A 24,836-nucleotide genomic window follows, 5' to 3' on the forward strand; every position below is an offset into this window, starting at 1 on the left:
ACAGTTTTGGCCTTGGTATTTATGCTTCCTTCCTTTTTTTTTTTAAACACAAAAACAGTATATATTTTGGATAGGAAGAAAGATCTGGAAGGACATTGAAGAACATTATTTTTTATTTCTGTGATGTGAGTTTTTGAAATAGACTCTGCAGTAGAAAAAAATCCATTTACCACTGCAAAGAAAATGCTTTTCTGTAAGCATTTCCTAAGCATGGATATGTGAACACAGCTGCCAGAAGAAAGACGTGGCATCGTTTCAGTAAATCAGTCTGAAGTGATTCCAGTTATATTTTTCCGTTCTCACACAGGACTAAGAAGGAATGAGGACATAGGTAGAAAAGGTTAAGTGCGAAACTCTGTTTGTAGAGATACCTGCCACATGAGATAGAATACAGAGTCAAGACCTGAGTTTGTGTTAATTAGTTAGAGACTGAAGTTCTGCTGTACTGATTTATATTGGCACAAGCTCTAGTTCACTGTGCCAAGCCATACAGTCATTTTTCTGGAACCTCTCTCCTTTTTGGGGAGTGGAAGCTGAAACATTTACATCTAGTCCTAGTGCTGGTGGTGTTAGCTCAAGAAGGGGTAGCATTAAGTTTCTGGGTTTGGGTCAGGCCCATGCAATGGGAATAATGTAAAATGCCATCATTTGTGCAGCTCTCCATAAGTCTGAAAAAACATGCATGTATTTGGCTCTGTAGAATTTTTTCCTATTTGCTTTGCTGATAACAAGACTGTTAGACCTCCAAAAAATGTCATGGTGGAAAGGTACATTAAAAGGATGACTTAATTTCCCACTGCTGTCTATACTGGTGACATGTCACTACCACACTGCTTTTGGTTCCTCTTCTGCTGGACTGTCCTAAATGCCAAGGACTCTGAGGAAAAGGAGGCAGGACAATGTGGTGTTTGTTTCCACAGTATTTCCATGTATTTCCTCAATGCAGTATTTATTGAATGAATACAGTACAAGGTTCAGGAATTCTGTGAGAGAAATGATTTTGCGAGTGACAAGGAAAGATATTTTTTATTGAAGGATCATGTGACTTCTCTGGGAATTTTTTTGGTTGTTTGTTTTTTAACTTTCCTCAAGATGAGTCTGGAATGGTCCACTGAATTTTTCCTGCCTCCCCCTGCAGCTAGGGCATGGCTCCCAGCTAGGAGTTTTCTTTAACTAATCCCTTGTGGTAGCAGGGACCTGTGCTCTCACCTGGTCTTTCCCCTCTGTGGCCCGTTGCAGTCATGCTGGTTAGTCCATTGCTGCGGAGAGCAGATGTGACGAGTCAGGAGGAAGCATTTTGTGGTCTGCGACACTTGGTACATGTGGTGCAGCTGTTCTGGCCTCCTTTCTAAACCTACTTCTACTGCCTGGAGTTAGTTACCTGTAATCTTCAGGAGCTGTATTTAATAACTGAAGGGATCCCTTGCAGGTATATGCTGAAGGAGGATGACAACTGTTGCCATTTCTGGGGACGGTGGACTCAACTGATGTCATGTGTAAATCACGTGGAAGTGTTACACACTGCACGTGGGTAAAAGTGTCCAGCTGCATGATAGCAGAGCTTCCAGCAGAGCAGTGCCACGCGCTAGCTGTTGGACCGTGGTTAACTCCTTATAAACCTGAGCTTGCTGTATGATTAAATATAACTTTAATTCATCAAGTGGACAGAAAAATGTGGTGAATTTCAGCAATTCAGCATTAGCATAAAGGAAATATTTTGTTTATGGCTCTTGTTTGAGCACATCTGAAGCCATCCCTGGGCATAGCTGAGCAGAGCTCCAGGGGATTGATTGCAGCTTGGTAGTCTCTGAGAACATGGGAAAATCTTGCATGACAAGGAAATTCACTGCAATGCCAGAGTTTCGGATCTGCCCAGGCTGCTCAGCTCCTAACAAAATAATTACACAGTGACATGAATTGGAAGATTACCTCATGCCCTGGAGCCTCTTCTATGATTTTCACTGGCTGGGAATGAGGTGGCTCTCTGGGCTTTATCAAGGCAGCCAGGGAGGCTGTACCTACCTCCCTAACACCGCCTCAGAAGGTAAATGCTTTCTGAGTTGCACAAAGGAGAAGTGACTGTGATTTAAATCTCCCTCCTCCCCAACTGCTTCCTTCTCTGCATCACAGCTGTATCTGGCTCAGACCTGATGTTAGGTCTCCCAGGCCTAGGAATATGAAAGAAACACAGTATTTCTACCTTAAGATTTCTGTCTTTTGCATGCTAGTTGTTCTCAAAATAGGTGGAGGCAACCAGGCACTGCCCTGATGAGAAAGCTGCAAAGTACCTGCCCTGTTATGTGAAAGGTTGCTTTGAAAGCTGTTAGATGCTGTGCAGAGCGATGTGTAGCAGTCCGCTTCGACGCTCTGCCCTTGCGGTGCATGTGTACTAGTGTGTTTGCATTGGCGTGGGTAACGATGGAAATAGAAACCCCGTGGTGTGGGCTGTGGTATGAATATCAGATTTGTGCTTGGTGTCTCCCAACGTACTGAAGTGACTGCTATAGCTGTTGCTATAATTAGCTGTGTTGAATAGATTAAAGCTAGTGTAGCAATACTTACCATGTGCATATCCACTCAGAAGGATGTGGTAAATAAAATTAAGTTCCTGTTCCTTGTTAATAACCGATTATCAGCAGTGACAAAGTTTTTTTTTTTTCTGGTGACACAGTGTCATGGATTGTTGTTGTACAAAACCCAGCTTTAGCACAGCCTTATTTCACAGAGGGATGGGAACTAGAGAAGGGTTAGGCTTTTAGTATACAACCGAGAGAAATTTCAGGAGGTAGCTTTATACCATCTCTGTGGTTGCTAGTTACCCTACATCCAGCCTCCCTTACCAGTGAAATATCATAATTCCTTAAAAAAAATTCTTCCTAGTTAACAGTAACTCCGTCTCTCCTGAGTTAGGAAGATACAAGTGTCCTTTAGCTAAAATGATGTATCTTTTAGTGCGATTGTTTGGGCATGGAGTTGTTTGGGTAGATATTGGGAATAAATATATCAGTGAGTGGAGAGGTGTTTACATTGCCTACGAATTGGCTACTCTGCAGGACTGTGCAATTCGTCTCCTGTAGCTGGTGGTTGTCCTGTAGCCCTTGTGCCAAGCAAGCTTGGCTGAGCGTGGGGCTACCTGCTGCTGTGCAGTGGGGCAAGTGCCCTCTCCACTGGGTACTGAGAAAAAAAGTGTGTATTTTGCCTGAGACTTCTGGCTGGAAAACTTCAAAGGCTGGTAGGGCTGCTCAGAGTCAATGACTGCATGGGCTGCTGCTTGAGTGAAGAGGAGAGAGGGATGATAGGAAAAAAATTATGGCTTTAACAGTAGCATAAACATGTTGTGGAAAGAACTGTGTTGCTTAGGGCCCCATGCCAGCCATCCCCGTTAAGCTTTTGAATACCAGAATGAAGTACTGAAGTGTGCTACCCACGAACTTCATTTGTGGGATGTGAGTCATTTGGTTTAACTCAGGTTATAATTTGAATAGATGGTACATGCTGGATGCGATTTTTCCTTTAGCGCTCTGGCAGCAGCCAGGGCAACCTGTGTTCAGTCCATCGAGGCTTCCTTCTGTTTGCTACTTTTTTTGAAAGAATTCCTTGACTTTTAAGATTAACATTTATTGGAGTTCAAAGGTGAAGTGATTGCTTCATCTTGGAATGCTTTTATGTCCAGGATCAAGAAGGACATAAATTAAATAAATAAATTAATTTTTTTTTGCTTACTTCATGAAACAAATGAGTAAAAGATAGGTATAAACCCATTGGTTTTTAGGAGATATAAAAAGGTCTAACTGAATGGAATCAGCGAAAGAGAAGATGAGTCAATATGAGTCAGCAGTGTGCCCTGGCAGCCAAGAGGGCAAACCGCCTCCTGGGGTGCATCAAACACAGCATAACCCGCCGGTCAAAAGAGGTGATCATCCCGCTGTATTCAGTGTTGGTGCGGCCTCACCTTGAGTACTGTGTGCAGTTCTGGGCCCCACAATTTAAGAAGGGTGTGAAGGTCCTTGAATGCATCTAGAGGAGGGCAACAAAGCTGGTGACAGGGCTGGAAGGAATGTCCTATGAGGAGCAGCTAAGGACTTTGGGCTTGTCTAGTTCGGGGAAAAGGAGGCTGAGGGGTGACCTTATTGCTCTCTACAGCTTCCTGATGAGGGGAGGTGGAGAGGGAGATGCTGAGCCCTTCTCCCTGGTATCCAGTGATAGGATGCATGGCAATGGTTCAAAGCTGCACCAGGGGAGGTTTAGACTGGACATTAGGAAGCGTTTCTTTACCAAGAGGGTTGTCAAACACTGGAACAGGCTTCCTAGAGAGGTGGTCAGTGCCCCAAGCCTGTCAGTGTTTAAGAGGCATTTGGACAATGTCCTTCATAACATGCTTTAACTTTTGGTGAGCCCTGAAGTGGTCAGGCAGTTGGCCTAGATAATTGTTGTAGGTCCCTTCCAACTGAAAGAGTCTATTCTGTTCTGTTCTGTTCTATTCTATTCTATTGTAAAATACATTACATAATTAAAATAAAAGCTGCAGCACTAATGGCTCCATGCTGTAATGATATCCAGGAGCTTAACAGCACATTTATTTGGATTCTAAGAATATTTGAGGCCATATTATCTAAAATAGTTAAAATAATAAGTTATATTAACTCACATACATTAATATGTTGGTTACTTATTTCCATGGTGATGTAATTCAGTAAGGATGGTTAATTCTGAGTGCTCCTTTGCTTAAGGGTGGTAAATCCTGTGCATGGTTTTGAAAATTTTAGCAGTGATTTTAGCAGCAATTTTGGTAGTGATTGTTAGGAAGTAGCTGAATCTGGTAGCCTGATAGTGGGGGGATCGTGTTTCTGACTAGGGTACTGGGGTTCCCCCCTGCTGGTGTGCCTCTGGGCTTGTGGTGATGGGTATGTGATGGGCTGAGTGCTCCCCTGGGATGGGCCTGGGTGTTATTGGGGTTCCCCCACCTGCTGTCCTTCCTTTGTGCTCCTTCATGTGTCTGTGGAAATGAGCGGCTTATCCCATAACCTAATGGTGGCTGACAGTGGCCTTGACAGGACTTAGGAGGAATAAATGCAGGGAATGAGATGTTGAATGAAGTATAAACACAGTATGTCAATACTGACTAATGCGGCAGTTGCTCCAGGCTGTGTATTTTTTAGTTTCATGTCCAGACAGGCTTTGGCAGCAATCAGCTGGCCGATAAGTGTGTGCATGCTGGCCAGCCAGTTGCATCCATTGCATGTGTGTTGGCTGGACGGTCCATGTGCCCTGAGCTCCGGAGTAGCCACATCAAGGGAATTTGGTTGACCAATGGGTATTATGGGTAGTGTGGGAATGGGGGAGGAGCATTGCTCTTCTAATTAACCTGATAATGTTGATGTTTTCGTAAGTTTTTATAAGGTTTCTGACAGTGTGGTATTTGTTCTTTTTTATTCAGATTCCTTTGGGACTCTTGTTCTTCCAGTAGTAAGTATTTCTTTCCTTTCCTCCTTCCTCAGAAAATGTTGACTCTCTGTAACTTTTCATCAGTTGCTGTTGATGAGATGATGTATTTTGTATGTGATCCTAGCTTTTTTCACATTCTCAGATGAGTGTATTTACTGACCAATAAGCCAAAGAGTTTCCAGATCAAGTGCTCTGCAGCTTGTTACAAGTAATTACAGGATTTGGGAGCTGATTTCTAGCATCAGCACAAGCTGTCATAAAACTTTAACACAGAACTTTGCTTTGTGTTTTTTCTGACTGGCTGATACCTACATCTCTATTTCAGACACACCATAAGGGTTAATTAGAGCTGAAAGAATTGTGCAAAGCAATAATTGAGAAATATTAAAATAAAAATGTATTTATACACAGTCTTCTTAAGGATTTGGAAATAGACATTCAGTGAAAGTACATAATACGATAACTTTCAACAAAAATGTATTATATTGAATTGTGTGTTGAGTATGAATCCTGAATTTATAATCCTGGATGTTCATCTTGAAAACCCTATCTAAAGAATTATATACTTGTGTCAGGAAAAAAAGTTTTACCAAAGTCTTTATTTTTTTAAACATCTGTAAGTCTGAGTATCCCTAATCCAGTGGGTTTAAATTCTGATCTCAAATAAACTGTATATTTGATGAAATAATCTGGAAATGTTTGATAGATGGATAATCAATGACAATGAGCAGCTCAACATTATGAAGACTACTAGGTTGAAATGCATCTGTACGAACTGTAAATTAGCAAACATAGAAAATTCAGTTTAAAAAAAAAAAGATTAACAAGTTCCTTAATATCATCTGGCCAGGTCTTAAAGTGTTCAAGCACCTAAACTAGGCGAGGTGAATTCCTCCCTATCTTGCCACTATCTGAAGCGATGAAAACTGACTCATTTTTTAATAGTAAGATTTTTTTTTTTCATTCGTGTAGCCATGGTAGACTTATGTTTTGCCCAAAGTGTAGTTGGCCGGTAGCAGAAGGTGGGTAATGAGTTTCTGATTTCAGCCATCATCTTTTCCAGAGGCAACAGTAGCTTCCTTGTCTGAGGTGCTCGTGACAGTGTCTGGTGTGGTCAGGAGAAGTACGTGTGATGGCCTTTTTCTCTCTTACGTTAGGAGTGCCAAAATGGGGATAGTAATACCATTCACTTGGGGGATGTATTGACTAAGATGAAGTATTTTCACAGCAAGTTCCTACTACCTACTGTTAAAAGCTGCCTTGCTCAAATTTGGGTTGAGAAACAACCCTTTAGAGAAGGAGTTGGTGGGGCTGAGGTAGATAGTTACCATTATTGTAGCAGTGACCTTCTGGAAGTGTTCTATTAGCGCAGTTTCTGTTAGCATAGATGTGTGAACCAGAAGGTGGGTTGCTTTGCACCTTAGCTGTCCTAATACACTGCTGTGGCAATGCAAACTTCATTGCCTCTGGCTTTTACATCAAGAAAGGTACAACAGGCAGTTTTGTCACCATCTTGCAGGAAGGAAAGATCTTTTGAAATACAAAAAGTATAAAAATCAAGTGAGCAACCCATTCTATCTATCATTATTCATGATAGGAAAAAGATACAGAAAAATATGAGGTCTCTAATTGGCATATACAGGCTTTTAAAGAAGAAATCAAACACAATCCTTGCAAGTATGTTAAAGTAATGCTCTAAGAGCAAAATTCACTGCTATGATGAGACAAAACAAGCTTATTTCGCCCCCCCATTTTGGTTTTGAATGTTTATTACGTTTCCTGGACTTCTTGTAGGGAATCCTGTCTGCTTTTTAGGGAATACACCTTCTTTAATAAATGGTAATATTCATAAATGTATTAATTTTGAGGTAATATTTGACAGATGCAGTAACTAAGGCTGTTCCTCCTATTTAATATATTCCAGAATACTTGGCATGGAAGTTGGAGAGTGTTGAAATATGTGAATCATATGTTCTTGGCAATGTGCATACAAAAACCTGCAGTTGAAGAAAATGCAGATTCTATTTCAGTGTGGTACTTTGCACCTAAAATTTAGTTATGTAAGTCCAGATTTTAAAGATGGAATCTCTTCTTCCTGTGTCATCATACACGTGCTCACGGGTGAAAAAGAGATCCTGTTTATTTTTCACCTTCCTGATTTTTTTTTCCTGGCTTGTTTTTAAAAACAGAAGTTCAACAGGGATGAAATTGTAGTTGATTCCTCTTTATAGGTAAACACACAGAGAAGGAAATTTATTTGATACAGACATTTGCATCTATCTCATTTGTCACCCTGTGACATTTTTCCCTGTTTGGGAATTTCCATTACCTCACTGTGTGCTCTTAAAATGAGTTTTGACAGCACAACAGCCTTTCATTATAGAGCCTGGTAGGATACTTTTGAAGTGCTGTGCCTGGTGAGTTAACAGCTGTAATTTTCATTACCAGTGCAAGAGGAGTGCTTCATTTCCATATGTTATGCTGAAAAATGCAAGCCTGTCTGTTTCGGTTGTCTTGAATTCAGAGGTTTTACTCCAGATTTACTGTTGTAACTGCAAACAGAAGCGTGTGACTCTTAAGCTTTTTAGCAGGACTACTTGTTGGAACCAGCTGTGTGTTGTGTTAAAACCCGTTTCCTTCTTCAAAGAGACACTCCTAAGCAGATGGCAGTACAGAAGCCAGCATCTGGCTGGGATGTCCCTGGGGTCATTCATCGTCTGTGCAGGCTCTGCTAGAGGTGAAATTCCCATGTGGTGCAGCAGCTCTACTTCGAGCCTTTTGACCCCTGTGGCTGGGATTCCTCCCACCTAACTTCAGGAAATGAACTGATGCATCTGAATTATGAGCTGTAGATTTCCTCTGTCCACTGGAGAGACAGAGAGAGAGACCTGTGCATGGTTATTCTCATCTTACGTGGTCTAAATTTCCTTGCCAGTGATGTTTACTGTATTTATTGCCAGCACTGAAGGAGCCTTCAGTGTCTACCATAAATAAGTTAACCATATAAAATGTATCTTCCTTTATTCCTTAATATTTTGGAAAGAATAATTATTTTACTTTCTAGATGAGTTGCAGTATGTGCTGTAATTATGAATCATTAAACTGAAATGAGACAAAATCAGTGAGGTTTCTATTGAAAAACAGTACCTCATCTCATGAGATCTTCATTCTGAATTTGATTTTTCTACCCCATAGGACATGAAGCTAAAGCTTGTAAAAAGAAGTGCAAGGTTTTCTTACTATCCTGGTCATCTTGCCTGCATACAGCTTCTTAGCTCTTATTTTTGGAAAATTCATTACCAAAAAACGATGAAGTCAGAAAAAAATTAGCTCCCAAAATCAAACCCAAGAAATTTCTAAATAACTGTGAAAAGAAAAGAGGGAGCACAATGTGTGTGTGTGTGAGTCTATGAATGGTATATGAATACATAGATACTTACATTGTTGAAAACCTGATTACTACTGAAAATTAGGTGCAAATATGTTGAAAAGTTGCTTCTGCTAGCACATTTTCAGGTAGTTGTTGAAATGACACTTTAAAGCACTGAAATCCTCTTTTTCTTTTTGAGAATTTACATAAGTTGACAAGTTCAGAAATATGTCAGATCTTTTTGTCAAATGTTTTTGGAATAATAGTATCTTCAAGAATATTTTGGATAGTTAACAGAGTCACTATTTTCTTTTTAGCTGCCTTTGAACAGTGCTTCTGGGAATTATGAATTACTGGTGGAAGGCCATGCTGATGGCCGGCGCATCTTCTCTAACCGTACCAGCTTGATGTACATGTCAAAGAGCATCTCTGTATTCATCCAGACTGATAAAGCTATGTATAAACCGGGACAAGATGTGATGTTTCGGATTGTCACCTTCTATCCTGATCTCAAACCTTACAAAGCATCTCTGAATATATATATACGAGTAAGTATTCACAGAAATCTAGGTATACATTGGAATTTGTTGTACATTCCAACTTTATGTGACAAATAAAGATCATATGTATTGCTTCCTAAATCTTGCTAGCAAGACCACTCACATTTAACATGCAGCCTGATTTTTCTTTTAGGACCCTCGGAAGAAATTGATTCAGCAGTGGTTGATGGAGGAGGGTGATTTGGGCGTAGTTTCCAAAAAATTTCAGTTATCAATGAACCCTCCACTAGGAGACTGGTCCATAGAGGTAGAAGTGAACGTGAGTATTAATATTGCCAAATCACAGGGAGATTTCGTTTCTCCTGATAGATGTGAATAAAATTGTGTTTACTTTGGTGAAGCAAAACCAGAAATAAGCATGGACCACGAGAATAGGAAATCCTTCCTTCATGGCAAACCCAAGATATTATGCAAACCTCACAAGATTTTCAGAAGTATATGGTTTTGTAAGGGAAGATATAAAAAAAAGCATACATATTTTATCCTAAGGTCTGTATTTTGATTCTAAAATACAAATGTGATTTAAAAAGTGAGAGGTTTTAATATTAATATAAAAGAAAGACCTTATGGAGTACTGATTTTTTTTTTAAGGGAAATGCCCTTATGTTTATTTTGTAAGTGAATATACAGAAATTCATTGTGCCCTGCTCTGCAGCCAGTCACTGTCTCAAGAGGTGTGGAATCAAAGTCTGTCATTTGCAAATCTGCCTAGTTTTAAGGGTGTTTCAGCAATTCACAATGACTGAGGAGTTATTGAGGAAAAAATAACTATGCAAAATAGAAAGGATGAATAGTGAGGCAGAACTATGGCATAACAAAACTGGTATGATCTAGTTGGCGCATTGCTATTGGTAATAGTTCTATCAGTACAATCTTTTAAGCTGTACATTCTTCATACACCGTGGAACATGTTGCAAAAATAGCTGGATGTTTAGCTGTTCAAAACTCTGTGTGTCAGGTTTATTCAGCCTGCTTTAAATGCCTGTAATTCGGGAACTGCATTTCCAACTTGGCTTGCAGTGGCCGTTCAGAGACATTTAGCAAGTACAAACAGGATTGCTTAATGTTTCGTAATAAGGGAGATGATGGGATAGAAAGCAGAAAAACTCGTGTGATCATGTATTACTTGGGAGTAATATTTACCAGTACCAGTTATATGCTTGATAGATTTCTATAGGCTGAGGTGAGTGAGGGTGGTGCTCAAATGAGTGTCAGGACTGGATTTTTCGAACACATTCTCATGTGGGTGTGGAGTCGTTACTAATGTGTTTGATGGGAAAAATGTTTTAAGTTGTTCCTGCCCTTGTCCCTGTGCTCAGCTGCTCCTTCCCACCCCTGCGCTGCTGTTCAATAGCTTCTCAGTCACACTGAGGCAGCTGTAGTAAGGCTGAGATCTAAAGCTTGCTGGGGAAGTGACCCAGATTAAAAAGCATCTCTGTGTTTTTCTTTGCCTGACCCAGACCAGCTCACTGAGCTGGTTGACAGCACAGCCCCACTCACAGCTGCATAGGTGCTTTTCAGGAGGTGCGGAAGTGTGGCTCAGACATGGGAACCAAGGCTGGTGACAGTGGTGGGTTCCTTCAACAGCTCGCTTGCCAGGCGAAAAAGTGTTTGTGAAATTTTGCTTGGGCTTTCTGTGAAGTCTTGAGTAATCCTTAAGTCAGGAGAACACTGCTGAAGGAACTGCAGCAGCTGTTTTCAGGATGTGAATATGAGTGCCACTCCCTCCTGAAACAAAACAAAAAAAAAAGGAAAAAAATAGTTGTAAAATTGAAAGAAAAATGCCTTAGATTCACCTGGACTAATGAAACAGCTGTGAGAAAACAGACAAGTGAAGCGAAATGTTAGTAGACCATAGCAGATGGTATAAATTTTAGCTGCCTAGTGTGTACTACAGAAGGTTAATGGGCATGGAAAACATATGACAGGGTGGGAATGTCTCTCAAGCGATGAGTAACAGGGAGAAGACAAATAGGGAACATTTTGTTCACTGTCTCTTCCAATGCATAGCTAGAGGGCACCAGGTGAAGGAGGTAAAGAGCAATTTCAAAACAATTAAAACAGCATAACCAAACTGTAGAGCACAGCACTGGCGGGTGTTGTGAATACTGAAAACACAGGTGGGATCAAAAAATGTCTGAGTAAATTCACAGAAGTACAGTCCATTAAGAACTGTTAACTGGAAAGCCCTGAGGCTCAGACTGGCACAGTGTCACTGCTGGCTACCCTGGCTGATGCAGTTCTCTAGGTGTTGAACCTTGGCTGCTGCCAAAGACTGGGCATTGGCCTTCGTGTTAGATCTACCAGTGTGCGCTCTTTCCTAGGTTGTCTTTATCATATTTTATTAAGAACATCTCGTTTTCCCTGCTATTACATTTTTAAAGCTCAGGGTTTTAGCATTGAATGTGACATTGAATGCAGTGTTTGACGTTCTTAATAGAGCTCTAAATGCTTCAGCGGCATGAATAATATCCAGGGGCTGGGATAATGCCCATCACACTAGGCTATCTTTCTGTATTCACCATTGTTACAGGAGACAGTTCAAGGTGGAAAGTACTGCAAAATGCTTTTGGTACATTTAACAAAATGCTCTCTTGGGAAAAGGTGAACTTGGACAGAACAGAAATGAGATTCTTTTTTTCATTGACAGAGGAAACAGTTAATATTTAAGAAACACTGCATTGAATAAGTGGATAAAAGGGGAACTAGGAGATAGATATCAACATAAATGAAAGTCTGAATTCTTGTGTATTTGTAGGAAATCTGAAGATCCCAAGGAAAACTTGATTGTTAATAAAAGTATGAAAGACTTTTTAAAGTTTGCTAGGAACAAAAGAAAATCCAGCGGTGGCAGAGCCCAGTAACATGAGGAAAGAGTAATTATGTGGCAGAGATGGAAGCATTTAATAGGGGTGATGGTTCTGTGTGGTTAAGTGAATCTCAGTGTGGGGAGATTTGAGAATACCAGCGGAAGATGAATGTCCTGAACAGAAAAGAGTAAGTGAGTGAGGTAACATGGGAAACTCTAGACCTGTCATCTGGCATGAGAAAAACAATGACAAAGGTGATTTGGGATTCCACTGATAAAGAATTAAATTCTTTAAGGCTATTATGGATTTGGTTAATAAGGTAGATTTACTGATGTAACAGATTTTTGTAAAGGCTTTTCATTGTACAAAATCCTAATAAAAACAGCAATGTATGTAAAGTCTGTCAAAGAAGGGTGGATTGATTTCTGGGCAATCGACACTCACCCAGGGTGTTTCTAATATAAACTGATGACAGAGTTTGTGGATGGAGCTGGCAAAGAAAGCTCCATGGTGTGAGACTGCAGAAGTCCCATCTGTTGACTGTATATCAAAGGATCAAATGAATCAATGGATTTATTGATTACAGTCTGTAAGTGCCATTACAGGTTTTAAAAGGCTTTTTAATCTAGTGGAGAAAGGCATAGTATGAACCAACTAATAGAAATTGAAGCCAAACAAATTCTCTTTGGTATATATACGTCTTTCATCAACAAGGCTCTTACACACTGGAACAAAAAAAAAAAGGGAGTGAAGGTTTCTCTGTTACTCAGTGTTTTAGCATCAGGAATGGTTGCCTTTTTGGAAGATGCATTATAATAATGCAGGTTGCTGGAGTAGCTGAATACTTGAGGAACCAAACCTGGGATGAAAGCAGGTCAGCCTAAATGGTTCCTTCTATCATTAAACTCTTCAAATTGAAAATTAAAATAGAGGGGAAAAAGAACAGTATATTACATAAAAAAGAGAGTTGTAGGCTTTGGGGTCCAGAAAAACCTGACTATTCTTACAATTCTTATCCTGTGGGAATAAACAGCAACCCCAAGCCCCACACATAGAAGCTTATGTTGTTTACTTTCAGACTCATTTTCCTCCATCATTCACACCTGCTCTGCTTTACTTTTCAAATTCTATGTTAAAAGAATATAATTACAAAGCAGTATGCGTTATTTCTGTAGCAGGTGCCTACACAGCATCTTACGTTGGATAAGGCTATCATGCAGAATATATTAAATAACTATTGCAATATTCACACTATTACACGAGGTCTGTCTAATGGGTTGTCTCACAGACTGTTATTTTTCTGATAGCATGTCATACCATTGGATTAATGAAACCTGCAAGAAACCTTGCAGAATAAAGGGAAAGAACTCTTCTGCTGGGAAACTCTTTTTGATTCTCTTGGTTACAAGTGAGCTTATGCCCTGAAATACAAGGTCATATGGGATGGGATTCAGTTTGAGGTTTAAGATGAGTGGTTGTCTGTATGCAGGTGATGTGATGGAGATGTAGTTGGTGTTCAGTGAAAGCTAGTGAGTGACCCGGATCGTTCCGAGTGGATATTCCTAGCTATTGCCTGGATATTCCTTGCTGTTCTGCACCTGTTCTGCTGTCCAAGGGAGGTACAGGCTTTTTCTGTGTCATATATAAAGTTGTATAGATTCACCAGTCCCTTCCTGATAACAGAGGTCACTGAGGACTTGGATTTACTGCTAAGGAATACTTAGTATATGTCTGGCATTTTTAATAGATATGCCTACCTGTCCTTAACTAGTACTGGTAGCCCTGGGTCCACATGGGATCCAGCGCAGCTTATGGATCTACTCAGGGCTTTAAGAACATCTTCAGATGGCAAACCCAGGCTGATCTCTTCATGACTTAGCTATCCTGATGCCACGACCTGAGCTTTCTAGTTAAATAGTCAGCTGTCCAGCCTTTCTATCTCAAGTTTCCCTCTTGTCTTTAAAGAGTGTTGTTAAGTCAGTAAATAAAATTTCTCTTCCAGTGGTTACAGATCAATTCCCAAGTGTACCAAGTTTGGATTCCTGGAAGTACTGCCTCTGAATCCTGCTATAAATCAGGTTCTGGCTGCTTGCTGCTGTTAAACATCCTGTAGTACTTTTTAATAAGAGTTCAGGTGTTAGTACAGCTGTTCCAAGAAAACTCAAGACAGAGTAATTACAGTCTGGTTCCCAAGTCTCCACCCTGTATTTTAGTTGGATATCTCATATTTCCTGTTGTGGAGCCTGGTGCTGAAAGGCTTTTAGTTGCTGAGTTTTAGTAGTAGGCATCTCCGATGAGAAGTTGTTCCTAGTTATAAAGCATTTTGTAATCTAATTTATGGAAGTTGTTATTTTGAAATTTATGATCAAATGTTGAAGAGTAGTAATGTTTCAGGTGCAACGAGGCCTTTCTAAGATATTTTTGAAGAGTATTACATTTTTTTTTAAAGCTTCAGCTATAAAACAACTTTCAAAATCAACTGGAGTTGATTGTATACTTTACACTTAGAATTTTTTAACTTTTGAGGTTTTATGTATGTTACAGTGTATCCACATGAATTCTGTGATGTCTTACTGCTAGATCAGCTACAGATTTCACATTTGATCCATTGGGTTTGAGATTATATCATTACTTAAAAAAAGTGTCACCCTCCTTCAAAATCAGACTGTATGTAAAACCTTTGTAATTGGCTGTGTATTCAGTAGTTTGCAAATGAGCACTGATATTTAATCAGGATCTGATAGTGTGAATGCTGGTGACATTGGTGGGACTCTGCTTAGTTTCTGGAGACCGTGCTAGTGGATTTGAACAGAAGTTTGGGAATTAATGCAGAGTTGTATTTTGGGCTTTATTTCCTGCGTGTGAAAATAAAGCACGAAAGTGATCGTGAAATGCTTCTATTAATTCTGTCTAGGTAAAAACCTATTTTATTTAGCTGCAAAGCAGAAGGGAGGAGTGTTTCTGACATGGGCCGTGAGATGGCGGTGTAGCCACGGGAATACAGCCGGTGCCAGCACTGCGCTTTTTCAGGGCAAAGCCCTGAGACCACACCCAGAGTCTTTCTTGATGCTGTAAGTTGTGATGCACGTAAATGTCAGAAACAAATAAGAAAATGGACCTAGACCAGAGTCGTTTCAGGGACTTTCGATTGCTAAAGAAGAAGAAAAAATTCTGGGGGAACAATTCCTGTGATCTCACTTGTTGGATTAGACCCGAATGACTTCAAACAGGACTGGGTCATCACAGCAGAGCAAAATCTGGACTGTAGTTGTTAGTGATTCTTAGATGTCAGGATCCACAGCATCTGAGGCTCAACTGCAGAAAGGCTCCATCATCCTCACGATCTCAGAATACTTACATGGATCTCTCTTGGGCACTGTTTTCTTAATACTCTGGGCAGTGGGCACAGAATGTAATAGATGTTTTGCAGTTTAAGAAATGCTGATTTAGAGCAAAATGCTAATAGTCTGGAAGGATGAGTGTGTTTAAGAAGCAGAAGGCAAGGAAGGCAAAAACTGTACTAGAATAAAGCAGCGCTGGAAACAAGTGGAGTAGGCATGGTGTTGTTTTCCTATCTTAAAAAAAAATATCTCCTGGGTTGTACATATAACTAACTGCTTGACTCAAAAGCCACCACTCCTGGAAACTGGTTTAATAACTTCCACTCCAAAATATTTGAACAGTATTTGCCAGAGAGACAGCCCTGCCCTGAGGAACTAAAATGATATGGAGTGGTTGAAGTGCTTTTACTTGTCCTATTCCAAACCAGTTTAGCTGAAAAGCATGTGCTAGTGGGAAATCTGGCTTGGTGTTCAAATCATCAAGGCGACCTCGTAGGGTCTTTTCCTTTCCCTGCACTGTGAAGCACGGCTTGCTTTCTGTCATAAAGGTTGTCACTTTAGAGAAGGTGCAGCCAAGAGTGCTAGTCTTACTTTAATCTCTGTTTTCTACTGCTTACAGTTCTCTTAGCTTTTAAGTACATTTTTTTTTTGGACTTCTAAGGTAATGTGAAACAAAATCTCATTTTCAAGGGAGATGCTTTTTTATCCTGCCAGCTGGGATAACGTTCTGTTCATGGTTTGCTTAACGGTGACAAATATATGGGTGACAAATATATGCTTAACATTGGAAATAAAAGATATGCAGAGAACCAGACATGAGATAAATTCACTGCAGGTCATTTTCCTAAGATACCTGTTTCTAAGATTACCTGATAGTAATCTGATTGTGGACTGCATGTCAGTGCTGTAACATTTTGTGTTGTAATTTATGATCTGCACAAATGTTGTGAAAATAGCAGGTTCTGCATATATCTTTTAAAACCTAGGAACATAAATATGGCAATTACTTTGGTGATCAGTGACTTAATCATGAAATCGGTAGCAATCTGATTTTTACTTTGATAGAAGTCTTTTGCTAAGAAAAGTGTAAATATAGAGGTATAAGGGGCTTGGTCTGAGATGCCTAATTTGCAAAGTCGTTGTTCAGGTAAGAGAGATAATTGTTTCCAGCTTGGATCCTTGTCCTAGGGTTTTTCCCACAGGAGTTCTCAGTTTATCCTCTCTTGTCACAGACACTCATTCCCATCTGACATATCTTGATGCTACCTGACAATTGGTTATCCATATTCAGTCTCCTTTGCCCCACATTTCAAACTGTGTTCACTGAGATACTCCAGCACATATGATAACTTGTAGTGGTGTCACTGTTCTCAGGAATAATCAAAGTAATCAGACTTCTGAGTTCATCAACGTAACCTCATCATGCAATTGAGCAGGGGCTGGGGATATTAACCTTTCAAAATAGCCACCTCCTAGTGACAGACTGGTGTCTTTCTTGATCTTTCCCCTATTTCCCAGAAGACCCTTGAGCGAAGAGACAAAATAGTCTTTCAAAAGGAGCCTCTCCCTTCCTGTCCTTTGGGAAGTGGAGACCCCTTCGGTTTCTCAGCCCATTCTTCCAGCTGAGCTCAGATTTTCCTCTTGGGAAAGTCATTGCTCCAGTGTAATCCCTGTGTCAAGCAGATCAGCTGAGATTCGGAGCTCCAGTTCTAGGCACTGCTGGTAAATCACCTCATGCCATTTGCCTGCAGATGGCAGCTTTTGGTATGATGCTGTAAAAAAAACATTGAATCAGGGTTATATGTCTGCAGACAAATGACGTACGTGCTTGGTCAGAATCATAGAATAATTTAGGTCGGAAAAGACCTTTAAGATCATCGAGTCCAACCGTTAACCTAACACTGCCAAGTCCACCACTAAACCATATTCCTAAGCACCACATCTACACGCCTTTTAAGTGCCTCCAGGGATGGTGACTCAACCACTTCCCTGGGCAGCCTGTACCAATGCTTGACAACCCTTCTGGTGAATAAATTTTTCCTAATATCCAATTTAAACCTCCTCTGGTGCAACTTGAATTACTCACACTTTAGCAAGGAAGAACAATCCAGTAAGACAACAAAAAGCAAAATTTATGTGGCTGACTACCATGAATTTTTGGTCAACTGTCATTGTACTGAAGAACAAAAATAGGTGCTGAATTTTTAGTGTTCAGAGAGTGAAAAAACCCTTTAAAATTAATTTCCCAATGATGTGCCATATATGGCTTGATGTAGCACATCAAGATATGATGCAAGATATGCCAGAATATGCTTTCAGATACTCTCCTGAAGAAAATAGGGAAATAAGTGAAAAAATTAGAAAAACAGGAAAATAGAAGAGAATACAAGTAACAATATATTGTATAGTTGTTTATTTCTTCCATGGATTTTTAACTAACAAATAAACAAGACAGGAAGATATAACCCAAGAGTATCTCTGCTGAAGTAAGTATGCCGTGTAGACTGTAACAAAATTTTAGCTGCCTTTTGAATAAATGAAAAACCTTAAGATTATACATGCTTTTGAAATGGTCTTGTCCTCTAGATAGCCACTGTAGGAGCTTCTCTTTTGTACAGAGATACTTGAGTTAATTTTAAACGAGCTAGTAAAGATACTGGTGGTAGGTCAGTCATGGTTCATCATGATGACTGCAAGTACTTATGCTAGGTAGTTTTATGCTAGCTAGCTTGGATATTTGTTTTTTTTTATACAGAAATCAGCCGTATGTAGATGGCTGCAGATCAGAAGCTCCACAAGCTCTTCATTATATGTACTTTTAATCAGCCATATGTGAACTTCTGTGTCCTCCTGTGGTGCAAATACATACTACTGGTTCCTACAGGAGCGTCATAACAGGAGCTGATAATGATTGAGCCATGATTTAAAATCACATCATGTCAGAAATTGTAATTTAACTTGAATATGGGTGGGATTTGGCCTAGAAGGTATGTTAAACTTGCTAATCTAACCACAATTGTATGTATTTTCTCATATGATTTTTTTTTCAATAGGGTCAAGTTCATTATCAAAGATTTAAAGTGATGGAATATGGTAAGTGTTACTTAAGGGCATTTAGTAGTGACCAAAACTGGTAGTTGATTCTCCATTAATTTAGACTAGCTTCCCTTGGCTAGCATGAACCTTTTGAATACTCCCAGAAAGTCTAATTTCCAGATCTCTTGCTTCTCTGAGACTGACTCTGTGTCCTGAGAAAAACATCATCTTATCAGCTGCCCTGTTTATCTTTGGTAGTTTTAATGACCTACTACTGTAGTGTCTGGATGTCATGTCATCTTTAAAATACTTATCTTAAGCCTATGAGATGCAGTTATTGTCCCTGTTTTTCCAGGATCATGCAGGCAATGTCTTCATCCCAAAATATCTGTATAATGTCTGATCATGAAGCTTGCTGATGATTCTGTAAGGGCTGAGTAAGATAAATGTTTTATATTTCAGTCTTACAAGCTTGTGTGCAGGCTGCTCTTATGATGCTTGTTCTCCTTTCAGCAAAAAGTCTTAGTCTGGGGCATGCATAGGGTTGGGTTAAAAATATATCTGTTTTATATTCTTTAGGAAACTGTAGTAGTCTTTATCATATTATATGTTCTACCCTTATTACTTAAAAAAAGAAAAAGATATTACTTCTTTTGTGAATTTAATGCTTTCTGGGTTTTTTTTTGTTTTGTTTTGTTTTTTTTTTTTTTAGTTTTACCAAAATTTGATGTTCTGATAACAACACCATTATACTACTCTTTGAGAGAGGAAGACGTAACTGGTGTTGTCACTGCAAAGTAAGTAAATAATTGATACCATTGTCACCCTCACTCTTAAGAAAATTATTGTGGGTCTCTAAGTGTCAAAGTGAAAACATATGTAGAATGCTAAAAAAGTCCCTTCTAGTCAAAATTAGTTGGCTAGCATCCATTTCTAGTTACTGGATTTTGTTGTAACAATATTAGATAGATCTTCAGACTTCTAGTTAGTTTTTTTGGTCTGGTAAAGGTATTTCTAGACTATAGCCAAGACATTTTTAGCTACATTATTCAGAAAATTTCTTGAGTATTTTGCTTATAATGTATATTCTGAGGGATTTTTTTGTTTCTATGGCTCTTTTATGGTGCTCTCCAATGTATCATGCCAAGGTCCGTAGGTAGAGTAACTATATTTTATTAGACCACTTGGAAAATTATGCAAACTACTATGCACATCCTTCTTGATCCAATTTATCCACATTGTGGATTTGAAGTATAGGCTTCTCCTACCTATCAAAATACCTATACCTGTAAATAGGTGAAGAATTAAAAACTCTTGAGAAATTCAGAAGAGGCTTCATTGTAGACTATTGTATAAATGATATTTTATTTTTCAGCTGAACAAATATCTAGACAAAAAGTTTAGTATGCATTAATCTCAAATAGAAATTAATTTTATTTTGGGAAGATGAGAGCCAGATAGAGCTACTTGATAGATCCATTCAAGAAGACCTGAAATAAAAGGTTTTTCATGGGTTATTTAATGCCATAAAATACATACCTTCTAAACAAGCACTCCAGTTATAAATGAAATGCAGAAATGATGTTTAATAAGCTATTTAAATTAAATGTTTGGACTTTTGAGAAAAAGCTTCCTTTCCTAGAGGCAGTGCAACCTGATATTATAAACCATCTAGGTTTCTCATAAGGAGCAATTTTTTTAAAAAGTTTTCCTCAGTTTTTTCTCCATTCTGCTTTGCTTTTGGAATCCATTATATGCCAATGTGAAATTGGTTTCCTAAGTTGTTTTGGTCTTCTATAGGGTATTTGACTCCTTCATTAGGTATACTCATAAGGTATTTGAAAGTGTACCTGTCTGCTGCAATAAATCCAGACTTGGACGCCAGTGAATTGCCATTGAATCCCAGCAGTGCCAAAGTTCTACTGATACATCATAATTATTTGTAGGGAATGACTTCATTCCTGGTGACTGTTTTTATAGGCATAATGCCTCTGTGTACAAAGAGTTTATATGTCCCTTATGCTTGTGGATGCCATAAAATCCTTTCCCTTTCTCATCTCTTAGATTAAGTTAAGTACAGGGATGCTACCCAATGGCAGTATCATTTCAGGGTTAATGGCAGCTTATTACTGTAATTAGGTCTGCTTGGAAAGACTGAGTTCAGGTGCAAGACAGTGTTGTCAGAGTTCTTCCTGTAACTATGCTATTTGATTATTCTTTCCCTCTGCTTTTCAGCTTTGATATTTCTTAAGTGGCTGCCAGTCAAATCCATAATGATTTAAAGTACTTAAAGTTATCACATCTGAATGTATTACTACTGATGGACTAGAACGATTTTGGGTTCCCCCCCCTTCTCTGTCTGAATCTGATAATGTCATCGTTAGTCTTATGTATAACTTATGTATAATGTAAACTTATTATTTTGTTACTGCTCACTGACTGCAGGTTGCTAATGGCATTCTAAGAAGTGAATATGTTACAGTTTTCAGATTTGCCACAGCTGCAAATTATGTTTGCCATGTAATAATGCCATGATTTCTTTGGACTGTGATTACTAAATAATTTAAGTACAAATATCTTGAGATCTTGCGTTTTGTGTTAGCAGCATTTGGGAAGCAAAACACTTGCACTTCCCACGTCCTATTTTAACTCTATTGCATATTAGTTACGATGCTACATTGGTGTTCTATTCAATAACTTGTTTTCAGGTTACCTTAACATAGTTAATTTTCCTACATTGTACAGCCCATAATAATAGTAATAGGTTTATAGAGCTGGTGTGCAGGAAAGAGCAGCACTGTGTATCTTCTCCAGGTTTTGGGCTTCTGACTTCAGTGTTGATAAACTGGTCTCAGTATTGAAAACTCCATGTTTCAAAGTACAAATGTGTTCTAGCCATGTTTGAGGCCAGGGAAAAATATTTTAGTAGAATCTTTTGCCTTGAGAGCTCTTCAGGACCCCAAGTCCTGGAAGTGGTGTGTTGTTTGACTTTGACTGATGTGTTTCAGGTACACGTATGGAAAGCCAGTAAAGGGAACTGTAACGGTCACTTGCCTTTCTGTCTCTTACTGGACAAACAAGAGAAATATAACAACAACAATGGAGGTGAGTCTTCTGTTAGCAGTTTGTAGCATTGTAGACTTTAAGCCTGTGTCTCCTTTTGTAGGTTAAATATGCCTGGGGCCATTCTTGAGTGCTGAGTTCAGCTGGCATGGCCTATGGAGTGACTTGCATGGATAGCATTAAACTCTCTTTAATTTCTAGAATAAAGTGTCTATATTCAGACTGCTTGTTGGGAATGATACTTGGCCGCTGTGGTCCTTTGAACTGTGCCTGGAAGTTATTTTGGAGAGTGCTGGTTGGCCCAGGTAGAAAAACTTTCCCTGAGCCACTGTAGCAGTGTAGGTGATGGAGGACCCATGCCCAGGAACGCTTCCTGGCCCCGTGTGTGCGCCTGCATGCTCGGCCCCGTGTTACAAGGCCAGAGGAGGCCACTGCAATTGTCTAGGTGGAGCTCTAGCATGGTAGAGACCAAAGCATTTTGCCTACTAATTGCCTAGTAATTACATTGGAGTTACTGTACTAGTTGTAACCTGGAGCATGAAATTTAAAAAGGCATGCAGTTTCTATCTGAAGACTTAAAAGTGGTGACAGATTCACGGCATCCTTTTGCAAAATCAGGAATTCTACTTTTGAGCTGTGGGCTATTTTTAAAACAGGTTCAATTTCTGCTAAATGGTGTGCCTGTCGTTTTCTGTTGGCTGCCTTCAGCAGCTGGCTGACTTCAGTGCCTTCAGGAGCACTTAGCCTACAGAAACTCTGAGCTCAGGCATGTTGGATAGGGTATAGTCCCCTCCTCAGGCAGGGACCTGTTCATTCTGTTTTTCTGTAAAGCATAGGCACCACTGCTCTGGCCATGTAGAAGTGGATAATTCTAGATATTAGGAAAAAAAAAAAGTTACTTTCTCCATAAGGCGTTGTTGACTTTAAAAGGTAATGAACTTTTACTGGATTTAATACAAATGGTACTGAAAGCAAAAAATAAAGGTCAGTGTTCATAATTTTCTGGTGTTGACACTCCAGAACTTGTATGTGGGGAGAGCTACAGGACTTAACCAGAAATAAGCTGTTGTAGATGGAAAGGTTTCCTTGACTTTGCTGGCTCAACAATTTTTTTTTCCTACATTGCAGATAAATGGATCTGTGAATGTGACTTGTAACAAGCTTATGTTGCAGAACTTGAACGCTGATCAGTTGTGGCACCGAGGTGATAGTGATTATGCAGAGCCAATAGAAATTATCGCGGTGGTCACCGAGTCGCTCACAGGTATATGGCTGTGTGATGTCTTCTGAGAGAAATCCAAAGAGTAGGTGGTGCTGGAAGAACTTACCACTATGTGAAAGTGCTTGGAGCGCTTGAAAAGCGTCATGTGCTGATGGCAGTACGAACCATCTACATGTAAAAATATTATCTGAAAAAATACATTATCTGAACTGTTGCTTGCCTAGATATTAAATAGTTTAACCAGCTGTTAACTCATTTGAATACAGTTCTACACTAAATGATTTATTAAATAACCAAGAAATATGTTCATATGGGGGCTTAAAGTCAATGACCGATCACTTCTGATGAGAAGAGCAGGCATAAAGAATTGCTAGCATTAGCCTGAATGTTACAAACTTAAGTTTAATCATATACTTACCGTACTTGTTTGTTTGTAAGCCACATCAGTAGGAAGAGTTCTCTGGCCCCACGTTGTGCACTGTCTACCCTTTTCTAGACACTCTGATTTGCAAACTGAGCCTTTTTGTGAGTTCATGTTCCACTGCACCTTGCATATTAGAAAAAATACATTTGTACAAAATTTCTGCCTGTCCCAGAAACTAGGTTTCATTACAGACTTTCTGTAGGAAGCCCAGCAAGGTGAAGTTGGCTGATTTGGGATTCATGAGTTCCTTCCTTGTGTCATTCTGACATAGTCTGCGTGGAGTAGAGTACTATGTGGTATGGCTTATTTAGCATTGTGAAAGACAGTACCAGTACGTATACCACCTTTTTACTGATCATTAGCCAGAAGGAAGAAGAGCGATAGGAACGAAAATGGTGAAAAATATGATAGAATTATTTAAAAATCATGGACAGTAAATAGTATTGCTGCTAAAGGAATATGTATGTTAAAAGCATGTTGTCTAAACACATACGATTATTCAACAGGAATCTCCCAAAATTCAAGTACCATCATATTTCCAAAACAAAGTGACTATTTTATTGAATTTATGGACTACTCTAGAGTTATAAAACCTTCTCTGAACTTCATAGCTACAGTAAGTTCTTTTGTTTTATTATGATCTGTGCATAAACAAATGTGACTTCTCCTGTATTTTTGCTTAGATGCCAAAGTTTGCATCGGATTTTTAAGTATAATTTACAGATTTGTTTTCAAATTACCTCTTTTTCATGATACATATCGGCAAATACGAAACTTAGAGGCATTTGCTCTAGAAAAGGATAAAGTGGCAGGGAATGCTGTAGTGTTGGCAGGATATTTTGAGTATAGTTTGTCAGCATTCTTATGGAAGAGAAATCTTTCCCGTTTCTAGCTGATTGTTTTCCATTAGGTGACTGTGCTTTAAAACAATAGAGTAGTTATCGAGTCCCAACCCTCCTAATAATATTTGTATATGGAAGAGTGTGTATATATACATATACATACAAATATATACTTTATATAAAGCATCTATATATAATTAAGCAGCTGGTACAAAATTCAGTAAAACTCATCAAACCCCATTGCTCTCAAGTGAAAGTGTCTTTTCTGCCTTCTGTCCTGTCTTTCTCATACCAGCTGCAGTCCTCTCATAGAAGTATTATTTCATGTTTTTCATGCTGTCCGTAGTCTGTGTTCAGTATTTCTACATTTAGCAGAAATTGCATATTGCATCACTTCATTTTACTTGAAAAGGGGAATCGACTTTACAATTCTCAAGCCTTTACTGTGTAGAAATCAGACCTAAATACCAATAAAATAGCTTGAATATACAATTTCAGAGTAGATTGTCTCAAGCCATAGCTTTGTGCTAGCCTGATCATTTGGGTCTTTGGTTTTCGTCCTTTTAATTTTCCTTGCCAGCACCCCAATTTGACTCCAACTCTGAGTCAAACTCTGCTGCTTCTTCCTCTTCCAAAGATGAGCTGAGGGAGAGGTAGCTGAGGCATTTAGCAATGCTTGCAGCTGGCAGAGAAGAAGGTATCAGTTACACTCCCAGAGGAGTG

The 24,836-nt window shown here is 39.2% G+C and overlaps 1 protein-coding gene across 1 annotated transcript in view; it reads left to right on the plus strand.

The window, feature by feature from the left end:
- The window catches only part of CD109 (CD109 molecule), an 84,024-nt gene that overhangs the window by 11,690 nt on the left and 47,498 nt on the right, over positions 1-24,836 (plus strand). Inside the window, exons 3-10 of the mRNA XM_072855299.1 lie at positions 5,438-5,466; positions 9,133-9,363; positions 9,509-9,634; positions 18,580-18,619; positions 19,275-19,359; positions 21,571-21,667; positions 22,754-22,889; positions 23,778-23,887. Of these exons, the coding sequence (XP_072711400.1) occupies positions 5,438-5,466; positions 9,133-9,363; positions 9,509-9,634; positions 18,580-18,619; positions 19,275-19,359; positions 21,571-21,667; positions 22,754-22,889; positions 23,778-23,887 (854 nt within the window). The remainder of the gene's footprint in view (positions 1-5,437; positions 5,467-9,132; positions 9,364-9,508; positions 9,635-18,579; positions 18,620-19,274; positions 19,360-21,570; positions 21,668-22,753; positions 22,890-23,777; positions 23,888-24,836) is intronic.

The sequence above is a fragment of the Ciconia boyciana genome, chromosome 3, assembly GCF_034638445.1.
Source record: "Ciconia boyciana chromosome 3, ASM3463844v1, whole genome shotgun sequence".
Taxonomy (NCBI): domain Eukaryota; kingdom Metazoa; phylum Chordata; class Aves; order Ciconiiformes; family Ciconiidae; genus Ciconia; species Ciconia boyciana.